We start from the raw sequence: 20,348 nt of genomic DNA on the forward strand, positions 1-20,348 counted from the left end.
AAGGGTGTGCATAATTAATACAGCAGCGTCACTGACCACGTCACTGGGTTATTTTATAGTCAGAACTGCTCGCAAATTTGTGGTAGGAAAAACCAACCACAAGAATAGCGAGCAGTTCATACGCTGGTCGATGTACTCGATTAATCTAATAAATAGCGGACATGACGTAGGATGCGAGCGGCCAGGGGGCGTAGTTATCCAAAAAACGACCGCAAGTTTTGTACGCTCGTTCAGACATAGAGGCGTGAACTGACCGCAAAGAGCGAACGGTTCATTTGAATAGCCACCCCTTTTTTTGGAACGAACGACCGCAAATAGCGACCGGCTCTGAATCAGGGCCATAGTCTCTTCATCACAAAATAAATCATTTTTCTTTGTTTGCAGCTCCAAATGAAGAGGATGCAAAGCCTCTAGGCTCCCCTGTTTTATCGCTTGAACAGACAGCGGTTATCCAGGAAATGGTGAATCACAATGTCCTCCCAGAGTGTCTTACCATCCCTGCCGCTAAACTACTACATATAGCAGACCAAAAGAGTATGGAGGATGCTACCGTTGAGCAAGAGCTTATTGAAGACTTGCAGAAAGAAAGTTCGGAAAGAGAGAGTGTAAATCAGGAAGAAGACAGCGGAGAAATGCTTGACGACTTCCGAAGTACATCCGATGAGACTCCAGAAGGTTCTCCAAAAAAGAAACCTGGTAAAGTCTCTAAACCCAAAGGCGATGTCAATGGAGATTCTTCAGAGGCTTTCATGTTTCCATGCCAGCATTGCGAGAGAAAATTTACAACAAAACAAGGGCTAGAACGACACATGCATATTCATGTTTCCACAATAAACCATGCGTTCAAGTGCCGGTACTGCGGAAAGGCTTTCGGAACACAGATTAACAGGAGAAGACATGAACGACGGCATGAAGCGGGCCCTAAAAGGAAATCTTTAGTGCTGTCTACTTCGGGCGAATTTGGTCAAACTCACAAACATATTATCGATTCTCTTAAAGCCACCGACGAATACAGTAGTTCTTGGCTACAGTGTAAAATGACTGATTCTGATAGAGAAACTTCACATTCAGTTCTTTCGGATGAAAATGGAGAGTCGAGCCGAGAGCTGCACCCATGTAAATACTGTAAGAAGGTATTTGGAACCCACACAAACATGCGACGGCACCAACGCAGAGTTCACGAGCGCCATCTTATTCCAAAAGGCGTGCGGAGAAAAGGCCACTTGCTTGAAGATACAAAGTTAAAATCTGAGCAGTCTCCACCAGTTGAAAACATTTACGTAGAGAACACCGAAATTGAGGAGGACGGAGAAGTGGATGATGTTTATATAATGGACATCTCCAATAATATATCTGAGAATCTAACCTACTATATAGATGGTAAATTACCATCAAACATTGCAAATAGTGGTTGTGATATAGTAGAAGTAGAGACCAACTCTACAGATGTGTTGGGAATCAATTGCTTGCTTACCCCTATCAAGGTTGAAGTTTCTCAAAATATAAGACCTCTGCCATCTGCTTCTTCTGATAATCCCAATCTACTTACTGACTCTTCCTGCAGCGGAATATTGGAGACAAAAAAGAGACGAACCAATAGCCCTCCTCTACTGTCAAAAATAAAAACTGAAGTGGACCCCGAACCAGTGACACCTTCTTGCTCTCTAACTATTCCGCTAAGCGTGGCTGTAGGTGATAATTTAACATTTCAGAAGGAGAAAAATGTTTATTTATCTTCAAAGCTGAAACAGCTTCTTCAAATGCAAGAGAGCAACAAGTCTCAAATTAGTCCATCACTGATATCGGAGATTCCAAAGCTGAGCCCTGCAGTCTCGTCTTTGACAACCTGTTCCAATAGATTTAAAAGACGCACAACATCACCTCCCAGTTCACCACAACACAGCCCAGCTCCTAAAGAATTTGTTAAACAAGGAGAAGGGAAAACCTCTTGGAATGAAGGTCTTGGTCCAAAAATACCAAAGTTAGAAAGTCATAGTCATTCGCCTGTCTGGAGTTTATCTGGAAGAGAGGAACAAGACAGCGCGAGTCCTTGTGAAGACCTAAAGATTGCGAAAGATTGGACTTCAAATCTATCTTTCGGTAACGTCTGCATCCAGCAACCGCTGGACTTGTCCAGCGGAGTAAAACAAAAATCTGACAGCAAAAGTCGAACACAAGTTCCATGGGAGTCTGTGCTTGATCTGAGTGTAAATAAAAAGCCCTTCTGTGAAAGCGATACAAAGGAATTCAAAGGGAACATCTTATGCATTGGTGTCAAAAAGAAGAAGCCTACTACTTGCATGTTGAAAAAGGTTCTATTAAATGAATATGATGAATTAGAAGTACCTGGGGACAGTATTTCAGAGACAGATGCTTCTGTTCTTCCCTGTAGAACCAATGAGCAGACACATGTTCCAGAACTTGGGGCTGGCTCAAGTGATGACATTTCTCTTTGTACGGAAGTTACTTCCCCTGCTCCAGTTGAACATAGTTGTACACCAGTTTGCCAGTCACCACCTATTCTAACTCCTTCTGAGGCACCTTCTCCTACTCCATGCTCTCCATTTTTGATGGACAATGCATCACCACCTCCTCTTCTCACTACTAATGCTCCTTCACTCCCAGATTCTTTATGCAGTGTACCTCCCACTCCATCTTGTCCTTCACCCCTGTCTGCTATCACACAGTCCCCTCTCCCAGTTCTCTCATGTACAGCATCCCCATCCCCATCTCCCTCTCCTACTACTGATCCTTCTGGCTCTGCTTCACCTGGCCCTCCCACCCTCTCCTCTTCATCATCTTCCTCCTCCTCCTCTTCCTCTACCCCGTCGTCATCCTCTTCATCATCATGTTCATCTCCTCCACCATTGACTCTAGGAATGTCAGTCTTATCTCCCTCTTTGAATTTAGAATCTCCTGCAGCGATGTTTGTTAAGCAAGAGAGGCATGAGGAAGTATCAGCAACTAGAGACTCGTTACAGATGAGTCATAATGACTCAATTTCTGAAGGTTTTAATAAGACCTTTGTGTGCAATGTTTGTGAATTGCCATTTACATCTATTAAAGACCTTGCCAAGCATCTTCTTGTGCATGCTGAAGAGTGGCCCTTTAAATGTGAATTTTGCGTGCAGCTTTTCAAAGATTCCTCAAACCTCTCAGAACATCGTTCCATGTTGCATGGGGTGGGGAAGATTTTTGTTTGCTCAATATGCAAAAAGGAGTTTGCTTTCCTTTGTAACTTACAACAACATCAACAGGATCTGCATGCAGATAAAGAGTACAGTCACCATGAGTTGGAAAGTGGTACTCTTAGGCCACAAAACTTTACAGATCCTAGCAAAGTAAGTTTAATTCAACATCAGATAATAGATGATGATGAAGATCCCATGACACCATCCCCAGAAGATGGAGATTTAAATGATTCTTCTGAGGAACTTTATACAACAATTAAGATTATGGCTTCAGGGGAAAAATCAAAAAACCCAGATGTACGCATGGGTCTTAATCAGCACTACCCAAGCTTTAAACCACCGCCTTTTCAATACCACACCAAAAATCCCATGGGTATTGGCACAACTGCAACAAATTTTACTACTCATAATATTCCACAAACCTTCACTACTGCTATACGTTGCACTAAATGTGGGAAGGGTGTTGATAACATGCCTGAATTACATAAGCACATATTGGTATGTGCTTCTGCCAGTGACAAAAAGAGATACACTCCTAAAAAGAACCCAATACCCTTGAAACAGACTGTGCAGCCTAAGAATGGCGTAGGGGTGGTGCTTCTGGAAGCTACAGAGAACAATTCATTTCGGCGTATGGGTCAACCGAAAAAACTTAATTTTACCATTGAAATCGGTAAAATGTCATCTAGAAAGCTCAAGCTGGGTGCTATAAAAAGGAAAAACCAATTACTACACAAGGCAATTTTGCAAAAGAACAAGAAAGCCAAGCAAAAGTCAGGGTTGAAATTAAGCATGTCCCCTGATTTATCTTCTCACGTTTGTCCATATTGCAACCGAGAGTTTACCTACCTTAAAAGTTTGAACAAACATGCATCCTTTAGTTGTCCGAAGAAGCCAGCCTCTCCACCTACCAAAAAGAGTGCCCCCAAACCTTCAAAGAAGTCTTCATCTGCCAAGAAACACACAGCCAGCATCACACGACGGACAGCCGATGCCGAGATACAAATGCAAAGCACAGAGTCCCATCTGGGAAAAACTAGAGCGAGGAGCATAACACCTGCACCTATTCAGCTACCTACAATACCTATCAAGTCTAAGCAAAGTGTAAAAACTGCTCCTCCGGTCAAGTCCAAAAAACAGAATATCCCTGTTGTAAGGAACTCAAGCCCTGTAAGAATGTCTAAAGGCCAAACTGCTCTAGAGTTGAAAAAAATAAAGAAAGCGACACTCCATGTCCTACCACAGTCTTTTGGGAAAACCTCACGGAAGCTGCCTGTCAAAATACAAAAGAACAAGTTTCCAAACAAACAGTTAGCTAAGAAGAAGAAAATGGGCAAATACAAAGGTAAATCAAGGGAGAGATTAGGAGGACCCCGAACCCGAAGCTCTGCAGACTATTCAGATAAGAGGGAGGATGGCAGACCGGAATCTAGGTAATATAGCTCTGCTTCTCGAATAGGCTCTGTGTGCATGGGCGTTTGAGTACATGGGGAAAGTTTCTCCAAATACATGTATTTTTCATTTGCATTAGTTTGAAATTACAGCTGATGTCGCTGCTATGTTTATTATCTATTCCATTAGCTGCATTTCACTCGCCTTTGTAGTGCAAAATTGCGCCAACATAAACGCTGTGTGGAAGATTTGTGCAAAACAGGTGATGTTATCCATAGCAACTGATGATTGCTTTCATTTTCTAGATCAATGGTTCTCAAACTCGGGCTTCAGGACCCCACACAGTTCACGTTTTCCAGGTCACCTAGCAGGAGCACAGGTGTATTCATTACTCACTGACACATTTTAAAAGATCCACAGGTGGAGTAAATTATTTCACTTGTGATTCTGTGAGGAGACCTGCAAAATATTCACTGTTTGGGGTCCTGAGGGCCGAGTTTGAGAACCTGTATTCTAGATTGACACAATGAGATTGGGGACTATGAAATACACCCTTTTCCTGCATATTCATATTCACAATTGTTTTCCCATGTTTATCTGTACTTCAAGCTTAGTGATTCTAAATGGAACTAAAAGGACTAATATGTGCATCCCAGGCTACCTATACACCCGATTAGTAGTCTGTACTTATTTGACCCTTGAAACAGTGGCTCAGGTATCCTAAAAAGCACATGTATGTGCTTTTTATGATCTAGAACAATATATAATTCTTTGTCAAATCATATAAATTATTTATTTGAACCACATAATACAATCAACAGGACAGAATAGAGACATATACCCTAATGGTCATCTGATTAAAAGATGACACAATAGCGACTAATATTCAAGATACTATAAGCAGTTTCTCTTTGATGGTATGATAAGATTATTTTAAATAAAAAAAATTTCACATTCTTGTCTTTACTTTTATTATTTTTTTAATATTTCACCAACCTATTACCGGAGGGGAATCCTCTTTCAATGAATACTTAACAAAAGTTATATTTTATTTTACAATTATTGATTTGTGCACCATTATACTACCGCTTTTTCGCTTTTCTGTAATTGATTTGATCCTGTCCTGGCAAAGGCAGTTTTACACACACCAGCATTTTGGCCAAATAGAGGCTATTTATCACTGTATCAACTGGGACATAAAAGCGGGCTTATGAAATCTTCATAATGAGTAGGAGAAACACTATGGCTAATTAGCCCTTTATGTGTTTTCTCTGTATTTCAGTGATTGTTATATTAATTACATGTTGTTTTAATTATAAGTTACTTTTAAAGTATTGTTATAATTTGACATTTTCAAGTTTGCACACAGCAGGTTATTTTTTTTTTTCTGTTTTAGTTTTAAGTAAATTTCCCCTTTCAATTCAACCAGCTAGTTTAGGTCAACTTTTATTATAGTGTGGACACTGCGCCAGGATATTTTTTTGTTTCACCGTCCTCTCTGTATTCAAGCATGCTCTTTTCTCTCTCATTCTTAGAAAGAAAAAAAAAAACACCATTAACCCTAACATTTTCTAATTAATGCTCCATTTCTCTCACCGTTTGCCTCCAAGATCCTCAAGCTAATTGTCAACAACTACCTTATATCTTTTCTACCCCCAACTTGACCCACTTCAGTCTGGTTTTCATCCTCTCCACTCTACTGAAACTGCCCTTACTAAAGTCAGTAATGACCTTCTATTTGCCAAAGCCAAGGGCCACTACTCTCTCCTTCACTTGTCTGCTGCTTTGAACACAATTGACCACCCTATCCTCCTGAAATTCCTTCACTCTGTGGGCTGCCTGACACTGCCCTCTCCTGGCTGTCCTCCTACCTACAGTCAGGTGCATAAATATTGGAACATTGACAGAATTTTCATATTTTGGCCTCTATTCACCACCACAATGGCTTTGAAATGAAACAAACAAGATGTGCTTTAACTGCAGACTTTCAGATTTAATTTAAGGGTAATTACATCCAAATCAGGTGAACGGTGTAGGAATTACAACGGTTTCTATATGTGCCTCCCACTTTTTAAGGGGCCAAAAGTAATGGGACAAACTAAACAATCCTAAATCTAACTTTCACTTTTTAATACTTTTATGCAAATCCTTTGGAGGCAAATACAGCCTGAAGTCTGGAACGCATAGACATCACCAGATGCTGGGTTTCATCCCTGGTGATGCTCTGCCAGGCCTCTACTGCAAATGTCTTCAGTTCCTGCTTGTTCTTGGGGCATTTTCCCTTCAGTTTTGTCTTCATCAAGTGAAATGCATGCTCAATCGGATTCAGGTCAGGGGATTGACTTGGCCATTGCATAACATTCCACTTTTTAGCCTTAAAAAACTCTTTGGTTGCTTTTGCAGTATGCTTCGGGTCATTGTCCATCTGCACTGTGAAGCGCCGCCAATGAGTTCTGAAGCATTTGACTGAATATGAGCATATAATATTGCCCGAAACACTTCAGAATTCATTCTGCTGCTTTTGTCAGCAGTCACATCATCAATAAATACAAGGAAACCAGTTCTATTGGCAGCTGTACATGCCCACGCCATGACACTACCACCACCATGTTTCACTGATGAGGTGGTATGTTTTGGATCATGAGCAGTTCCTTTCCTTCTCCATACTCTTCTCTTCCCATCACTCTGGTACAAGTTGATCTTTGTCTCATCTGTCCATAGGATGTTGTTCCAGAACTGTAATGGCTTTTTTAGATGTTGTTTGGCAAACTCTAATCTGGTCTTCCTGTTTTTGAGGCCACCAATGGTTTACATCTTGTGGTGAACCCTCTATATTCACTCTTGTGAAGTCTTCTCTTGATTGTAGACTTTGACACATATACACCTACCTCCTGGAGAGTGTTCTTGATTTGGCCAACTGTTGTGAAGGGGTTTTTCTTCACCAGGGAAATAATTCTTCTGTCATCCACCACAGTTGTTTTCCGTGGTCTTCCGAGTCTTTTGGTGTTGCTGAGCTCTCCGGTGCGTTCTTTCTTTTTAAGAATGTTCCAAACAGTTGATTTGGCCACACCTAATGTTTTTGCTATCTCTCTGATGGATTTGTTTTGATTTTTCAACCTAATGATGGCTTGCTTCACTGATAGTGACAGCTCTTTGGATCTCATATTGAGAGTCGACAGCAACTGATTCCAAATGCAAATGTCACACCTAGAATCAACTCCAGACCTTTTACCTGCTTAATTGATAATGAAATAACAAGGGAATAGTCCACACCTGTCCATGAAATAGCTTTTGAGTTGATAGTCCCATTACTTTTGGCCCCTTAAAAAGGGAAGGCACATATAGAAACCGTTGTAATTCCTACACCGTTTACCTGATTTGGATGTAATTACCCTCAAATTAAATCTGAAAGTCTGCAGTTAAAGCACATCTTGTTTGTTTCATTTCAAAGCCATTGTGGTGGTGAATAGAGGCCAAAATATGAAAATTCTGTCAATGTCCCAATATTTATGCACCTGACTGTATCTGACTGTTCTTCTGTGTCTCTTCTCATGGCTCAACCTCTCCCCCTCTTCCACTGCCAGTTTGTGTCCCCCAAGGCTCTGTTCTTGGTCTTCTATTCTCCCTCTATACGCCCTCACTAGGTGAGCTCATCAGGGCCCCCATTTATTAATGATCGCACTTGCAACGTGAGCTGGGCATGCCAGTAACGCCCATGATAGCATTGCAAGATGCGATCATAGTGCCGGGATGTATCATTCGGCACGTGCAGGGAGAGGGGCTCCGAAAGAAGCCTGTCCTGCAATGTGCCAGAGTGCTGCCGGGGCTGTCGCTCATGCGCATTCTCGCTGACTGCACATGTGTGGCGGCCTTTGCTGGGGGAGGGTTCAGGAGAAACCCTCCACCGACTAATTAGAAATAGAATTTGATGGCAGATAAGAACCACTTGGCCCATCTAGTCTGCCCCTTTTTAATTTGTACTTTTGGCAACTTCAACCCAATTTGCTCCTTAGGTCTCTCTTAAGATGCCTGTGTTTAAATTGTTCCACCATCTTCGCTTCAACCACATCTGATGGGAGGCTATCCCACTCATCCACTACCTTTTCTGTGAAGTAATTTTTCCTCGCATTTCCTCTGAGCCTACATCCCTCCAGTCTCAGTGCATGTCCTCGTGTTCTTGTACACCTCTCCCTTTGAAGAATGTTTCCCTCCTGTTTTGTTACAAACTTTCAAATACATCAAGGGTTTTATCATGTCCCCCCTGTCCCTTCTCTGTTCCAAAGTATACATATTAATAACTTTTAGTCTTTCCTGATACGTTTTGTGGTGTAGGCCTCGCACCATTTTAGTTGCCCTTCTTTGTACCATCTCTAATGTATCTATATTCTTCTGGAGATATGGCCTCCAGAACTGAACACCGTATTCTACATGAGGCCGTACCAATGACCTATACAGTGGCATTATCACTTCTTTCTTTCTACTACTGATTCCTCTCCCTATGCAACCAAGCATCTGACTTGCCTTCCTCAATGCTTTGGTGCATTGCTTGCCTGCCTTCAAGTCATCTGAAATGGTGACTCCTAAATCCATTTCCTCCTCTGTATTTTCTATTATAGTGTCCTTGATACTATATTTAGCCTTTGTTATTGAGACCCAAGTGCATGATTTTGCATTTTTGACATTAAACTGTAGTTGCCATGTTCTTGCCCATTCCTCTAGTCTACACAGATTCTCAGTCATTTGTTTTACCCCTCCTGGTGTGTCTACCCTGTTGCATACCTTTGTGTCATCTGCAAAAAGACATACTCTCCCTTCAATACCATTTGCAATATCACCAATATAGATATTAAAAAGCACTGGCTCAAGTACAGATCCCTGGGGTACTCCACTGGTTACCTTTTCCTCCCGTGAATACACTCCATTTACTACAACTCTCTGTTTCCTATCCTGCAACCAAGATCTTATCCATTCAACAGTCATAGAATTCAATCCCACAATTTCCAGTTTATCATTCTGTGATGTGGGACTGTGTCAAAAGCCTTACTAAAGTCTAGAAAAGCTACAACTAGGCCCCCCCCCCCCCCCCTCCTTGATTTATTACTTTTATCACCCTGCCAAAAAAGTCAATAAGATTTGTTTGGCATGATCTCCCCTGAGTAAATCCATGCTGTTTGGGATCCTGTAAATTGTTGGATTTAAGATAATCTACCACTCTCTTAATAGTGTTTCCATTATTTTCCCCTACTGATGTAAGGCTTACTGGTCTGTAGTTACTTGCTTCTTCTTTGTTTCCACATTTGTACAGTGGTATTACATTTGCTATTTTCCAGTCCTCTGGAATCACTCCTGCTACTAGTGACTGGTTGAATAATTCTGTTTATGGTGTTACCAGGACCCCTTTAAGCTATTTTAGTATCCTTGGATGTATCCCGTCCGGCCCCATTGATTTATCCACTTTCAGTTTTGAGAGTTCTGTTAGGACTGTCTCCTCTGTAAATGTACTTTGTATACCTCATTTTTATGACTGCCACTTAACTGTGGTCCCTTCCCCTCTCCTTCTGTAGTGAATACTGAGCAAAATAATTATTTAGATGATCTGCTATTTCTTTGTCTCCCTTGATCATGTATTCACTCTCTGTCTTAAATCTTTTTATTCCTCCATTTGAGTTCCTCCTTTCACTTATATACTTAAAAAAAAGTTTTACCCCCTTTACTGACTGGGACATTTTGTCCTCTGCTTCTGCCTTTGCGTGCCTAATCACCTTCCTTCTGGCAAGATACTCCTCTTTGTCGTTATTATTTTGAGTCTGCTTATATTTCCTAAAAGCCATCTTATTTTATTTCACACTAGGTGATACCGCTTTAGTAAACCACACTGGCTTCCTTTTCCTGGTGCTTTACCTAACCCTTTTAATACAAAGGTCTTTAGCCTTTAGTATTGCATTTTTTAATTTTCCCCACCTCTCCTGCACTCCTTCCAAGTTCCTCTAATCTGCTACTGACTCACTAACACATCTCTCCATCTCTGCAAAGCCAGCCTTCCTAAAATCTAACACTGTCGTTTTTGTATGGCATGAATTGGACCCTGTCTTTATCCTAAACCATACTGCTTGATGGTCACTGGATCCTAGGTTCTCACTCATATTTACATCTGATATTCTGACACAATTTGTGAGTATCAAGTCCAGAATAGCATTTTTGCAAGTGGGCTCAATCACCAATTGTTTGAATGATGCTCCCTGAAGGGAATTTAGAAAGTCACCACTTCTAGAGGAACTTGCAGCAGATACCTCCCAGTTTACATCCGGTAAATTAAAGTATCCCATGATTATGACATCTCCTTTTAAAGCCATTCTAGTAATGTCCTGCAATAGGTACCTGTCCAGTTCCTGTCCCTGTCCAGGTGGTCTATAGATCACCCCAGTGTGAATGATATCCTTGTCCCCCTGTGTCTAATTATGCGCAGTGTAGCCTCTCCCCTCACTCGTGTCTCCAACTGTCTCTCTACTATTTCTTCCTGGATGTCTCAGAGCTTGCTTAAATGTATCATGTCTATCTTCCTTCCTTCCAGAGTCCCTGCTCCTCCTTTCAATTGCACTACCCATCAACAACCTTACCATCTCATCTATCCTGCAAGTCCGCTGTCTTGGAGTTATGCTTGACTCCAACCTCTCCTGCAAACCACAAAGTCAATCTCTCTCCCGGTCTTGTCCCTTCCACCTTCCTAATCTCTCCAGGATCAGATCCTTTCTCACCCTAGAGGCAACAGAGACCCTTCAACAGCCACTCCCCCCTACATTTCTAACCTCCACATTCTAACCTCCACATTCCCAGCCGCCCACTTTGCTAAGCCAATGACCGCAGTCTCTCCTCTCAAAAGATTTTGTCTGTGCTTTTCCCCATCAATGGTACTCCCTCCCCCAATTAGAAACTCCAACTCTTTCCAATGTTATCAAAGCCTTCCAGCTCTCATCCTAATTCAACCCTCCATGCTCCTCCCGAACTCTCTCACCTCTGTGTCACCTCTGTCTGCCCCTCCTCTCTAGACTGTAACCTCTCACAAGCAGAGCCATCTTCCCGCTTGTACTTCTCTCTTGTCCACATTGGCACCAAACCTTTAGGTTCAACAGACAGGTCTACCTCTATGGGTACTGTGACTGCATATGCAACGATTTCTATATAGGGTGTAATGTTTTGTACTGTAAGTCTTTTGCATTTTTTACCTCCTTTTTTTGTTTGTATGTTTATGTACTTTGCATCATATTGATTATTTTTATTATCCTTTATTTATAAAAGGTACCACAAGGGTTCCTCAGCACCTTACAGAGTCAGCAGTAAAATCAGCATAAATTGCTCATATAAAGTCAGGTGCATAAATATTGGAACATTGACAGAATTTTCATATTTTGGCCTCTATTCACCACCACAATGGCTTTGAAATGAAACAAACAAGATGTGCTTTAACTGCAGACTTTCAGATTTAATTTTAGGGTAATTACATCCAAATCAGGTAAACGGTGTAGGGATTACAACAGTTTCTATATGTGCCTCCCACTTTTTAAGGGGCCAAAGTAATGGGACAAACTAAACAATCCTAAATCTAACTTTCATGTTTTAATACTTTGTTGCAAATCCTTTGCAGGCAATTACAGCCTGAAGTCTGGAACGCATAGACATCACCAGATGCTGGGTTTCATCCCTGGTGATGCTCTGCCAGGCCTCTACTGCAAATGTCTTCAGTTCCTGCTTGTTCTTTGGACATTTTCCCTTCAGTTTTGTCTTAATCAAGTGAAATGCATGATCAATCGGATTCAGGTCAGGGATTGACTTGGCCATTGCATAACATTCCACTTTTTAGCCTTAAAAAACTCTTTGGTTGCTTTTGCAGTATGCTTCGGGTCATTGTCCCTCTGTACTGTGAAGCGCCCACGCCATGACACTACCACCACCATGCTTCACTGATGAGGTGGTATGTTTTGGATCATGAGCAGTTCCTTTCCTTCTCCATACTCTTCTCTTCCCATCACTCTGGTACAAGTTGATCTTTGTCTCATCTGTCCATAGGATGTTGTTCCAGAACTGTAACAGCTTTTTTAGATGTTGTTTGGCAAACTCTAATCTGGTCTTCCTGTTTTTGAGGCTCACCAATGGTTTACATATTGTGGTGAACCCTCTATATTCACTCTTGTGAAGTCTTCTCTTGATTGTTGACATTGACATGTACACACCTACTTCCTGGAGAGTGTTCTTGATTTGGCCAGCTGTTGTGAAGGGGTTTTTCATCACCAGGGAAATAATTCTTCTGTCATCCACCACAGTTGTTCTCCGTTGTCTTCCGGGTCTTTTGGTGTTGCTGAGCTCTCAAGTGCGTTCTTTCTTTTTAAGAATGTTCCAAACAGTTGATTTGGCCACACCTAATGTTTTTGCTATCTCTCTGATGGGTTTGTTTTGATTTTTCAGCCTAATGATGGCTTGCTTCACTGATAGTGACAGCTCTTTGGATCTCATATTGAGAGTCGACAGCAACTGATTCCAAATGCAAATGTCACACCTAGAATCAACTCCAGACCTTTTACCTGCTTAATTGATAATGAAATAATGAGGGAATAGCCCACACCTGTCCATGAAATAGCTTTTGAGTTGATAGTCCCATTACTTTTGGCCCCTTAAAAAGTGGGAGGCACATATAGAAACCGTTGTAATTCCTACACCGTTTACCTGATTTGGATGTAATTGCCCTCAAATTAAATCTGAAAGTCTGCAGTTAAAGCACATCTTGTTTGTTTCATTTCAAAGCCATTGTGGTGGTGAATAGAGGCCAAAATATGAATATTCTGTCAAATTACCAATATTTATGCACCTGACTGTATAACATTCACAAAAAAAAAAAATCTGTATTTCCACAAGTAAGCAGAATAAGCACCTGGTTTACACAAGTCCTCATCTGTGTGCACTGGCACTTGCTGTGTAATAGGTATGCCTCCTTACAGGCATACGCTTACCTGCTGGTCTGCAATGGCGGCATTTGTGTGATCACATGCCCTTATCCTTCACGCCCCTCTTAAACCCCCCGGTCATAACTATAAGTGCGTTAGTAATGCATTCCCGTACTTGGTTGTGCTCATTTTTGTGAGCTTGCCTTGTGCAAATTAATTCTACATATGCTACACAAACGGGTGTACATTCAGCCGTGCATCAGCCCCAATATTTTGAATGTTTCATTGCCCCCACTTCTGAGCAAGGTGGACAACATGATGTAGAAATTAAAATCATGTTAATTAGGTCTTAAAAAGTGGTTGATGTCTTATTGGATATGAAGGTTAAAGCGGATCCATCACCTATACATTGGGAAGGCTTCCATTTTGTGATCATGCAATCTATTCAAGAGCCTCATGCCTCACTGATGTTGGCAGCTACTTGTTATGTGAATATTGGTGCAGATCACAAAATGGCGGTCTTCAGTGCTTGTAGTTGATGGGTTAACTTACATCCATACATGGGCAATGCAACATTTTGTGACCTTAATGCATCGCCTTGTATTCTTATTTCTCTACAGGAGCCAGTTTTAAATTGTATACCCTCCAATGATGACTGGTGAACTATGGAATAGCTGTTGCATGATCAAGCTAAATGAAGCACTACAAGAGAATTAAAATCTGGTTGCACATTGATCGTTGCAACCCTGTCATCTAAAAGTCTCTTACTGCATTTCCTGAGTCTTTGTCTGGCATGCTGAAAATACTGTTCATTCCATGAGGACTGCGTACATTCGACTGGGATACTCAACTCCACGAGTACATTTTAAGTTTAATGTGATTATACTTGGAACAGAGGATTTATTATTATACAGGGGATATAACCTCTAACGATGTTCTCTATCTTTTTATTTAAAAAGATTTTTGAAAGTTGGCAATTCAGGGTTTTCCAAATATTGCTGCATCTGACAGAAGTACTTTGATAAAAGTATCAAACAGATTTAAAACTTTTTCTATAAATCCTGCAATTGAAGCCTAAATATAAAAAAAATCAGTTTGGAACTTTAACAATTTCCAGCAGTAGCAACCAGACACAGGAATTTAATATAATTAATACATTTGTTTTTACCAAATCCCGATTTCACATTTTTATATTCACACAGAGCTGTAGTCTAAAGGTATGTAACTGAAACCAGTTTTGTTTTATTTTTCTGTTGGGTCCCATTTAAATAAAGAAAAATCCCATCAAGGATTTTGAAAAACATGTATGTTCTGTAATTAAGATTCTCCATATATTGCACACCTGTTTCTTAGTACTGTAGTATAGCTGACAATTATTGTTTTGACCTGTTAATATATTTTACAAATGTTTATTTTATTTTTTTTTGCCACTACTATTCAGAGCTGTAATATTTCAAATTATTCAACATGGATTTCATTTATATACCCTTCTCTTTCATCAGTAATCTACCTCCTAGACTGTAGTTCAACACTTGTTTGGTGAATTTGTGCCACTTTATCGCTTTTACTATCATTCCCATTTTTGTTACATTTATCTAACTGGGATTTTTATGTTCAGAAATTGTATAAAGCAATTTGTAGTAAGTTTAAATAAAAAATAAAAAAAAGGAAAAAAAATAAAATATTTAAAATTATTTAAATTTGTTTTCGAAATGTCGGTTGTATTATGTGATTTCTTCGTTTTGACAAGTTATATTTTTGGGGGATGTTAATCTTAAAATTGTTTTATGTACCGAAGTTTGCTGTTTGTTCCATTTGTTTTTGTTTGGTTGTTTTTTGACAAGTGATTTGAAAATATTTTATTGAAATAATTAGAATTTGCTAAATTTGACAAATGGTTTCCAGTTGTCACCGCTTTTAAACCTAACATTGACAAATATATTTTACTTAAAAGTATACAAGTTAAGATGTGGTTTATGCTATTTTTATTCTGGCATGAAATCTTGTGATTGTCAGATGTGTTTTAAAATGGGAAAACTTTTATGCTGTTTAAAGCACTTAACCTTATAGATGGGCCGTGATATCTTTTATATAGTTGTAATCAATAAAAGAAAAAAACTTTATTAAACCAAGTTTGGAAATCTTACCTTTTAAATCTTGATATTTGTTTGGTAGGTAGAACAAGTTGTGTGATTTTTATGGCATGAACCATCTTGGTACATGAATATATGTGAAAGTGGTTTTATTTGCATGTTTGCAAGGCTCAGGAAAAGCCCTGTAGTGTTACTACTCAATAATACCATTCTTAGTATGTGATCGCTCATTTTGAAAGTGGAATACAAACCCATACATTTACAGTGAAATGGTTAGATGTCTTCTGACAGCTGTTAAACAGCTTGTTCAATCAGTACTTAATATACTTAAGTGCAGTCACTCAAATTACACAATTTATTCTGGACAAGGTGGTATTTCATATATATATATATATATATATATATTTTACTGCCTACTTACTATTCAGTTCTAAATAATTTAACTTTTTTTAAGTACGTATTCTGTCATATAACTTTTCCCTTTAATACTCAATGACAGGCCTTACAGTGTGTTACTCCCTTTAAGTTAGACCGGCAGCTAAAAACGCACCCCGGATGTCATATAACGCGGCTCTCCTCTGTGTCTTTTCCTGTCTCTAAGCAAAGTTTGGGGAGGTAGTAGTTTGTTTTTGTTTTTTTTCTGTATTGCAGCGTCTTACTCATTGGACCTGGTAATGCACCATCTGTTGCTTCAAGACGCAGACAGGATAGCTACCTGGGTTCACCAATTTTCTGCCTCTGGGTATAATTCTGAATATTTTTAAAAAGCACGCAAAATAGAAGACTGGTGCTTTGATGGCACACCACGTCTTAGGAGAAGAGCAGACTATTAGGGGAGCCTGGGACAGCTGGGTAACTACAATCGCCATTGTATTGCTTTCTTGCACACTACACAATGAGGAAGCAGAATCTATAAGCAGGATGGAGCCTGAGCCCGATCCCAAACAGCTGAAAGGCACCCACTCGAGGTATTCCCCCACATCAGGGGTGTTTTTCATATGGCGCTCGAATATCTGGAAAGTTAGTTTGGTGACATTATCCACTGCGGGACCCTTATAGAACCAATGGGAAGAAGAATAGCAAGTGACTTGTGATGGTAGTTTTCCTGCTCACAATTAAGGTGTCTTTGAAAGGTCTTTACGTTTAAACATGATGATAAAAGAACAAGATCCCTTACATGTACGGATATGGAGATGGCTATTCTCATTCAGAAAGAAGTTCCTCAGGAGTACCAGAAGATTCCTCTAGTTGCCTAGAGAATGAAAACTGGATCATTTGGAATTTTTGTGAAAAAATCTTTTTAAATCTATGGGTATGGCCAGGGGTGTATCTAGGGATCCAGGCGCCCCTGGCAATGTAATGTACTGGCACCACCCTACCCCCATTATGCAGTGCCCCCAGTAGTGATCCCCCCCTATGCTGCATTGCCTCCAGTAGTAGCCCTCCCATTCAGTGCCCCAAGTAGTAATCCCCCCTATGCTGCATTGCCCCCAGTAGTAGTCCTCCCTATACAGTGCCCCCAGTAGTAGCGACCCTATACAGAGCCCCCAGTAGTAATCCCCCCTATTTTGCATTGCCCCCAGTAGTAGTGCCTGCCAGTAAAAGTACCCAGTAGTAGTCCCCCCTATACAGTGCCCCCAGTAATAGTACCCAGTAGTAGTTCCCACTATACTGTGCCCCCAGTAGTAGCCCCCTATACAGTGCCCCCAGTTGTAGACCCCCCTATACAGTGCTCCCAGTAGTGGCCACCCCCCCCCCCTAAATTGCCCCCAGTAGTGGCCACCCCTATACAGTGCTCCCAGTAGTGGCCACCCCCATAAATTGCCCCCAGTAGTGGCCACCCCAGTACAGTAGCAGGCACCACCCCCATAAAGTGTCCCAGTAAGGGACACCCCCTGTTTCAGTGCCCCCCCCCCCCTGTATTGCCAGGCTTACACACACACACATACAAAAAGAACAAAAAACAATTCAACTTACCTGGTCCCCGCTCTTGACGCGACCGCCGCTGTCCGAGTCAGGGCCCGCTCTTCTCCTTCATGGGAGAGACGTCATGACGTATGACGTCTCTCCCGTCACATGCTGCGGGGGAAGCCGGAACACGGAGCTCATGAGTGAGCTCCAGCCGGCTCCCTCTGCGGACGACGCAGCAGCTAATGAGAGTCAGGCAGACTCTCATTAGCTGGCTGCTATTACAAACACAGCTGCTGCTGGCGGCTGTCTGTTTGTAAACTGTGTAGGGCAGACCGCTCTCACTGCGGTCTGCCCTACACTTTTGGGGCCCGGGGGACTTGTCCACCCCTTGGCTACTGGTGTCACTGCCGTGTGGCGCCCCCCCTTTGGTCGGTGTCCCTGGCGAGTGCCATCCTGGCCAATGGGTAGATACGCCCCTGGGTATGGCTGCTACAACAACATCCATATCCGCACAAAGATTCTCTTTTTGAGGCGCTCAGCTGCAAGAATGGAGTTTTCCCGGCACTTCAGTTGGTAAATGTTTAGTCTGTAAGTACTGGGAAATAATGTCAGTCTAATGCAAAGAGACTGTAATGCATGTATCCATTTGATGGTGAGGAGATACGAAAATGGAGTTGTGTCCCTAAACTAGATGCAGCCATAGCCAGAATGACTGTGAACTGCAATTCCCCTTTCAGGTGGGGTCATCTTAAGCTGGCCATCCACTATACAATTTTATGTCAGATATCTGTCCAATCTGGCTGGCTGGAATGAAAACCTGGTAATGTATGGGAGCAAATGACAGTCAATCATATGGTTTTAAACACTGAAAAATTGTTGAAATTGGTTACATTTGTGTGTGTTAACCAATTTGTCTGACCGACCATTTTTGGCTATTTTCCAGTGTTTGTGAGCAAATGGACGACTGTCATTTGCTCCCATACATTACCAGGCTTTCATTCCAACAGCCAGATTGGACAGATATCTAATAGAAAATTGTATAGTGGATGCCCAGCTTTAGAGATCCTATGGATAGGTCAACAAAGTGCTTTAAAACTATATATATATATATATATATATATATATATATATATATATATATATATATATATATATATATATATATAATGTGTATATGTATAATATAAAAAAAAAAATTTTTTTTTCTCAGGGAATGGATTTCTAGGCTTATGGAGTGATACACCCCACATATACAGTATATCAATGAGACGTTAAACAGACAATATCTGTTAAGTATGGGTATTACACACACAGGATTTTTATTGCAGGGGTTAGGTACGGGATCCCGGAGGTCATGGTGCAGATGGTCAGAATACCTACAGAATTTTGTAAGTATTATAACCCTCCCCCTAAGCCCCCTTTTCCACAACATATTCCTAACCCACCCCTCCCACAGCCTATCCCTAATAGTCGTCTGGATTCTGACTCCGGCATCCTGACCATCTGGATGCCGACTACATACCATATTTCAATGTGCAGCTTCTTTAGACACCATTGCTTTTGTTTCTTCAGCAAGATCTATGGCATCAGTGGCAGTGGCCAAAAGAGCCCAAGTGGTTCCATAGGCAGCTGATGGCCAGTCTAATATAAGTTTGGCTGTTCTCCCATTTATAGGGCCTTTTTTGGCTTCATGGGAGCTCAATCAAGTGCTTAAATCTTTATTAGATGCCCTGTTTCTTGATTTGATGGATGATACTGGAGGTAGTGTTGTTCTTAGTGACAATTGCTTCTGCCAGGAAGGTTGGAGAGTTATAGGCATTGCAGTTCAAAGAATGTTTTATAAATATCTACAAGGAAGAATTACCAAATGTGGTCATCTGTATCTGATATTAACCTGGAGGTTGTTTTAACACCTTTTTACTCACAGCTGGTAGATGATAACGAGACAAATCCGCACTCTCTGGATTAAGGAAGACTGAGTGTTCTGTATTCCTAAGATGTTTTCTCTTGGAAAAATACAGAGTTATGTGTTATTCCAGCAGGATCTCAAAAAGTGTATGTCCCTTCCAGATAAGTTGCTTCTAGATGGATCAGAGAAGTAATCGTACATGCAAAAAAGAGGTGGGCATGAAGATCCCACTTCTCATCCATGGTGTCTATTGTATACCCAAGTTTAATACTGACTCCTTGTGATTTTACTTAAATGCATAACACTGTTTTTATATGTATATAGGTATTTTCTTAGTCCTCTCACAAAATCTTGTCCTTTTTATGTATATATCTTCATGTGTACAAATATGGACTATATCTGTGAACAAACCTTTACTATAAGTAATAAGATATTTCCATGATGTGTATAAATGTTATTTATATTAGGGCTTATACACTTTAAAATCACGGCCGATAGAGCCATATGGTTTATGATTACACCACATGACTCGGATCACTGACAAACAGCCTATTTAAAATATAGATGTTATCACTTCTATGGCAAACGTTCTACAAGCCGATTCATCAAAATAGTCACTGCTGGATCTTGTGGTCCCATTCCCCTGGGACTACAAGATCCAGCAGCCTTCGGGGAACTGGATGTTGGATCTGATTGGTCCAATAAGTTCAGTGGACTTCATACTGCTCAGATAATATGAACAATAACATTTAATTTTAACAGAGGTTTATGACTTAATATGAACTGTATTTTACCTGTCTGTTAATCAAGTTAATTATATTGTTACTGCATCCTATTAAGCATTAAATTATTTGCCCGTTTTATTACATTTTTGACATATGGCCTGAGTAAATAGTGTCTGATTGCTAGCCTCCTG

At 40.8% G+C, this 20,348-nt stretch overlaps 1 protein-coding gene across 2 annotated transcripts in view; it reads left to right on the forward strand.

The window, feature by feature from the left end:
• Positions 1-15,647, forward strand: part of PRDM2 (PR/SET domain 2) — a 128,976-nt gene extending 113,329 nt beyond the window's left edge. For both annotated transcript variants that reach the window (XM_088455768.1, XM_088455769.1), the window contains 2 exons: positions 385-4,624; positions 14,140-15,647. In XM_088455768.1, coding sequence (XP_088311894.1) covers positions 385-4,624; positions 14,140-14,152 — 4,253 coding nt within the window. In that variant the 3' untranslated portion in view covers positions 14,153-15,647. The remainder of the gene's footprint in view (positions 1-384; positions 4,625-14,139) is intronic.
• The last annotated feature ends 4,701 nt before the right edge of the window (positions 15,648-20,348 follow it).

The sequence above is a fragment of the Taudactylus pleione genome, unplaced genomic scaffold (assembly GCF_031769625.1).
Source record: "Taudactylus pleione unplaced genomic scaffold, aTauple2 ptg000671l, whole genome shotgun sequence".
NCBI lineage: Eukaryota > Metazoa > Chordata > Amphibia > Anura > Myobatrachidae > Taudactylus > Taudactylus pleione.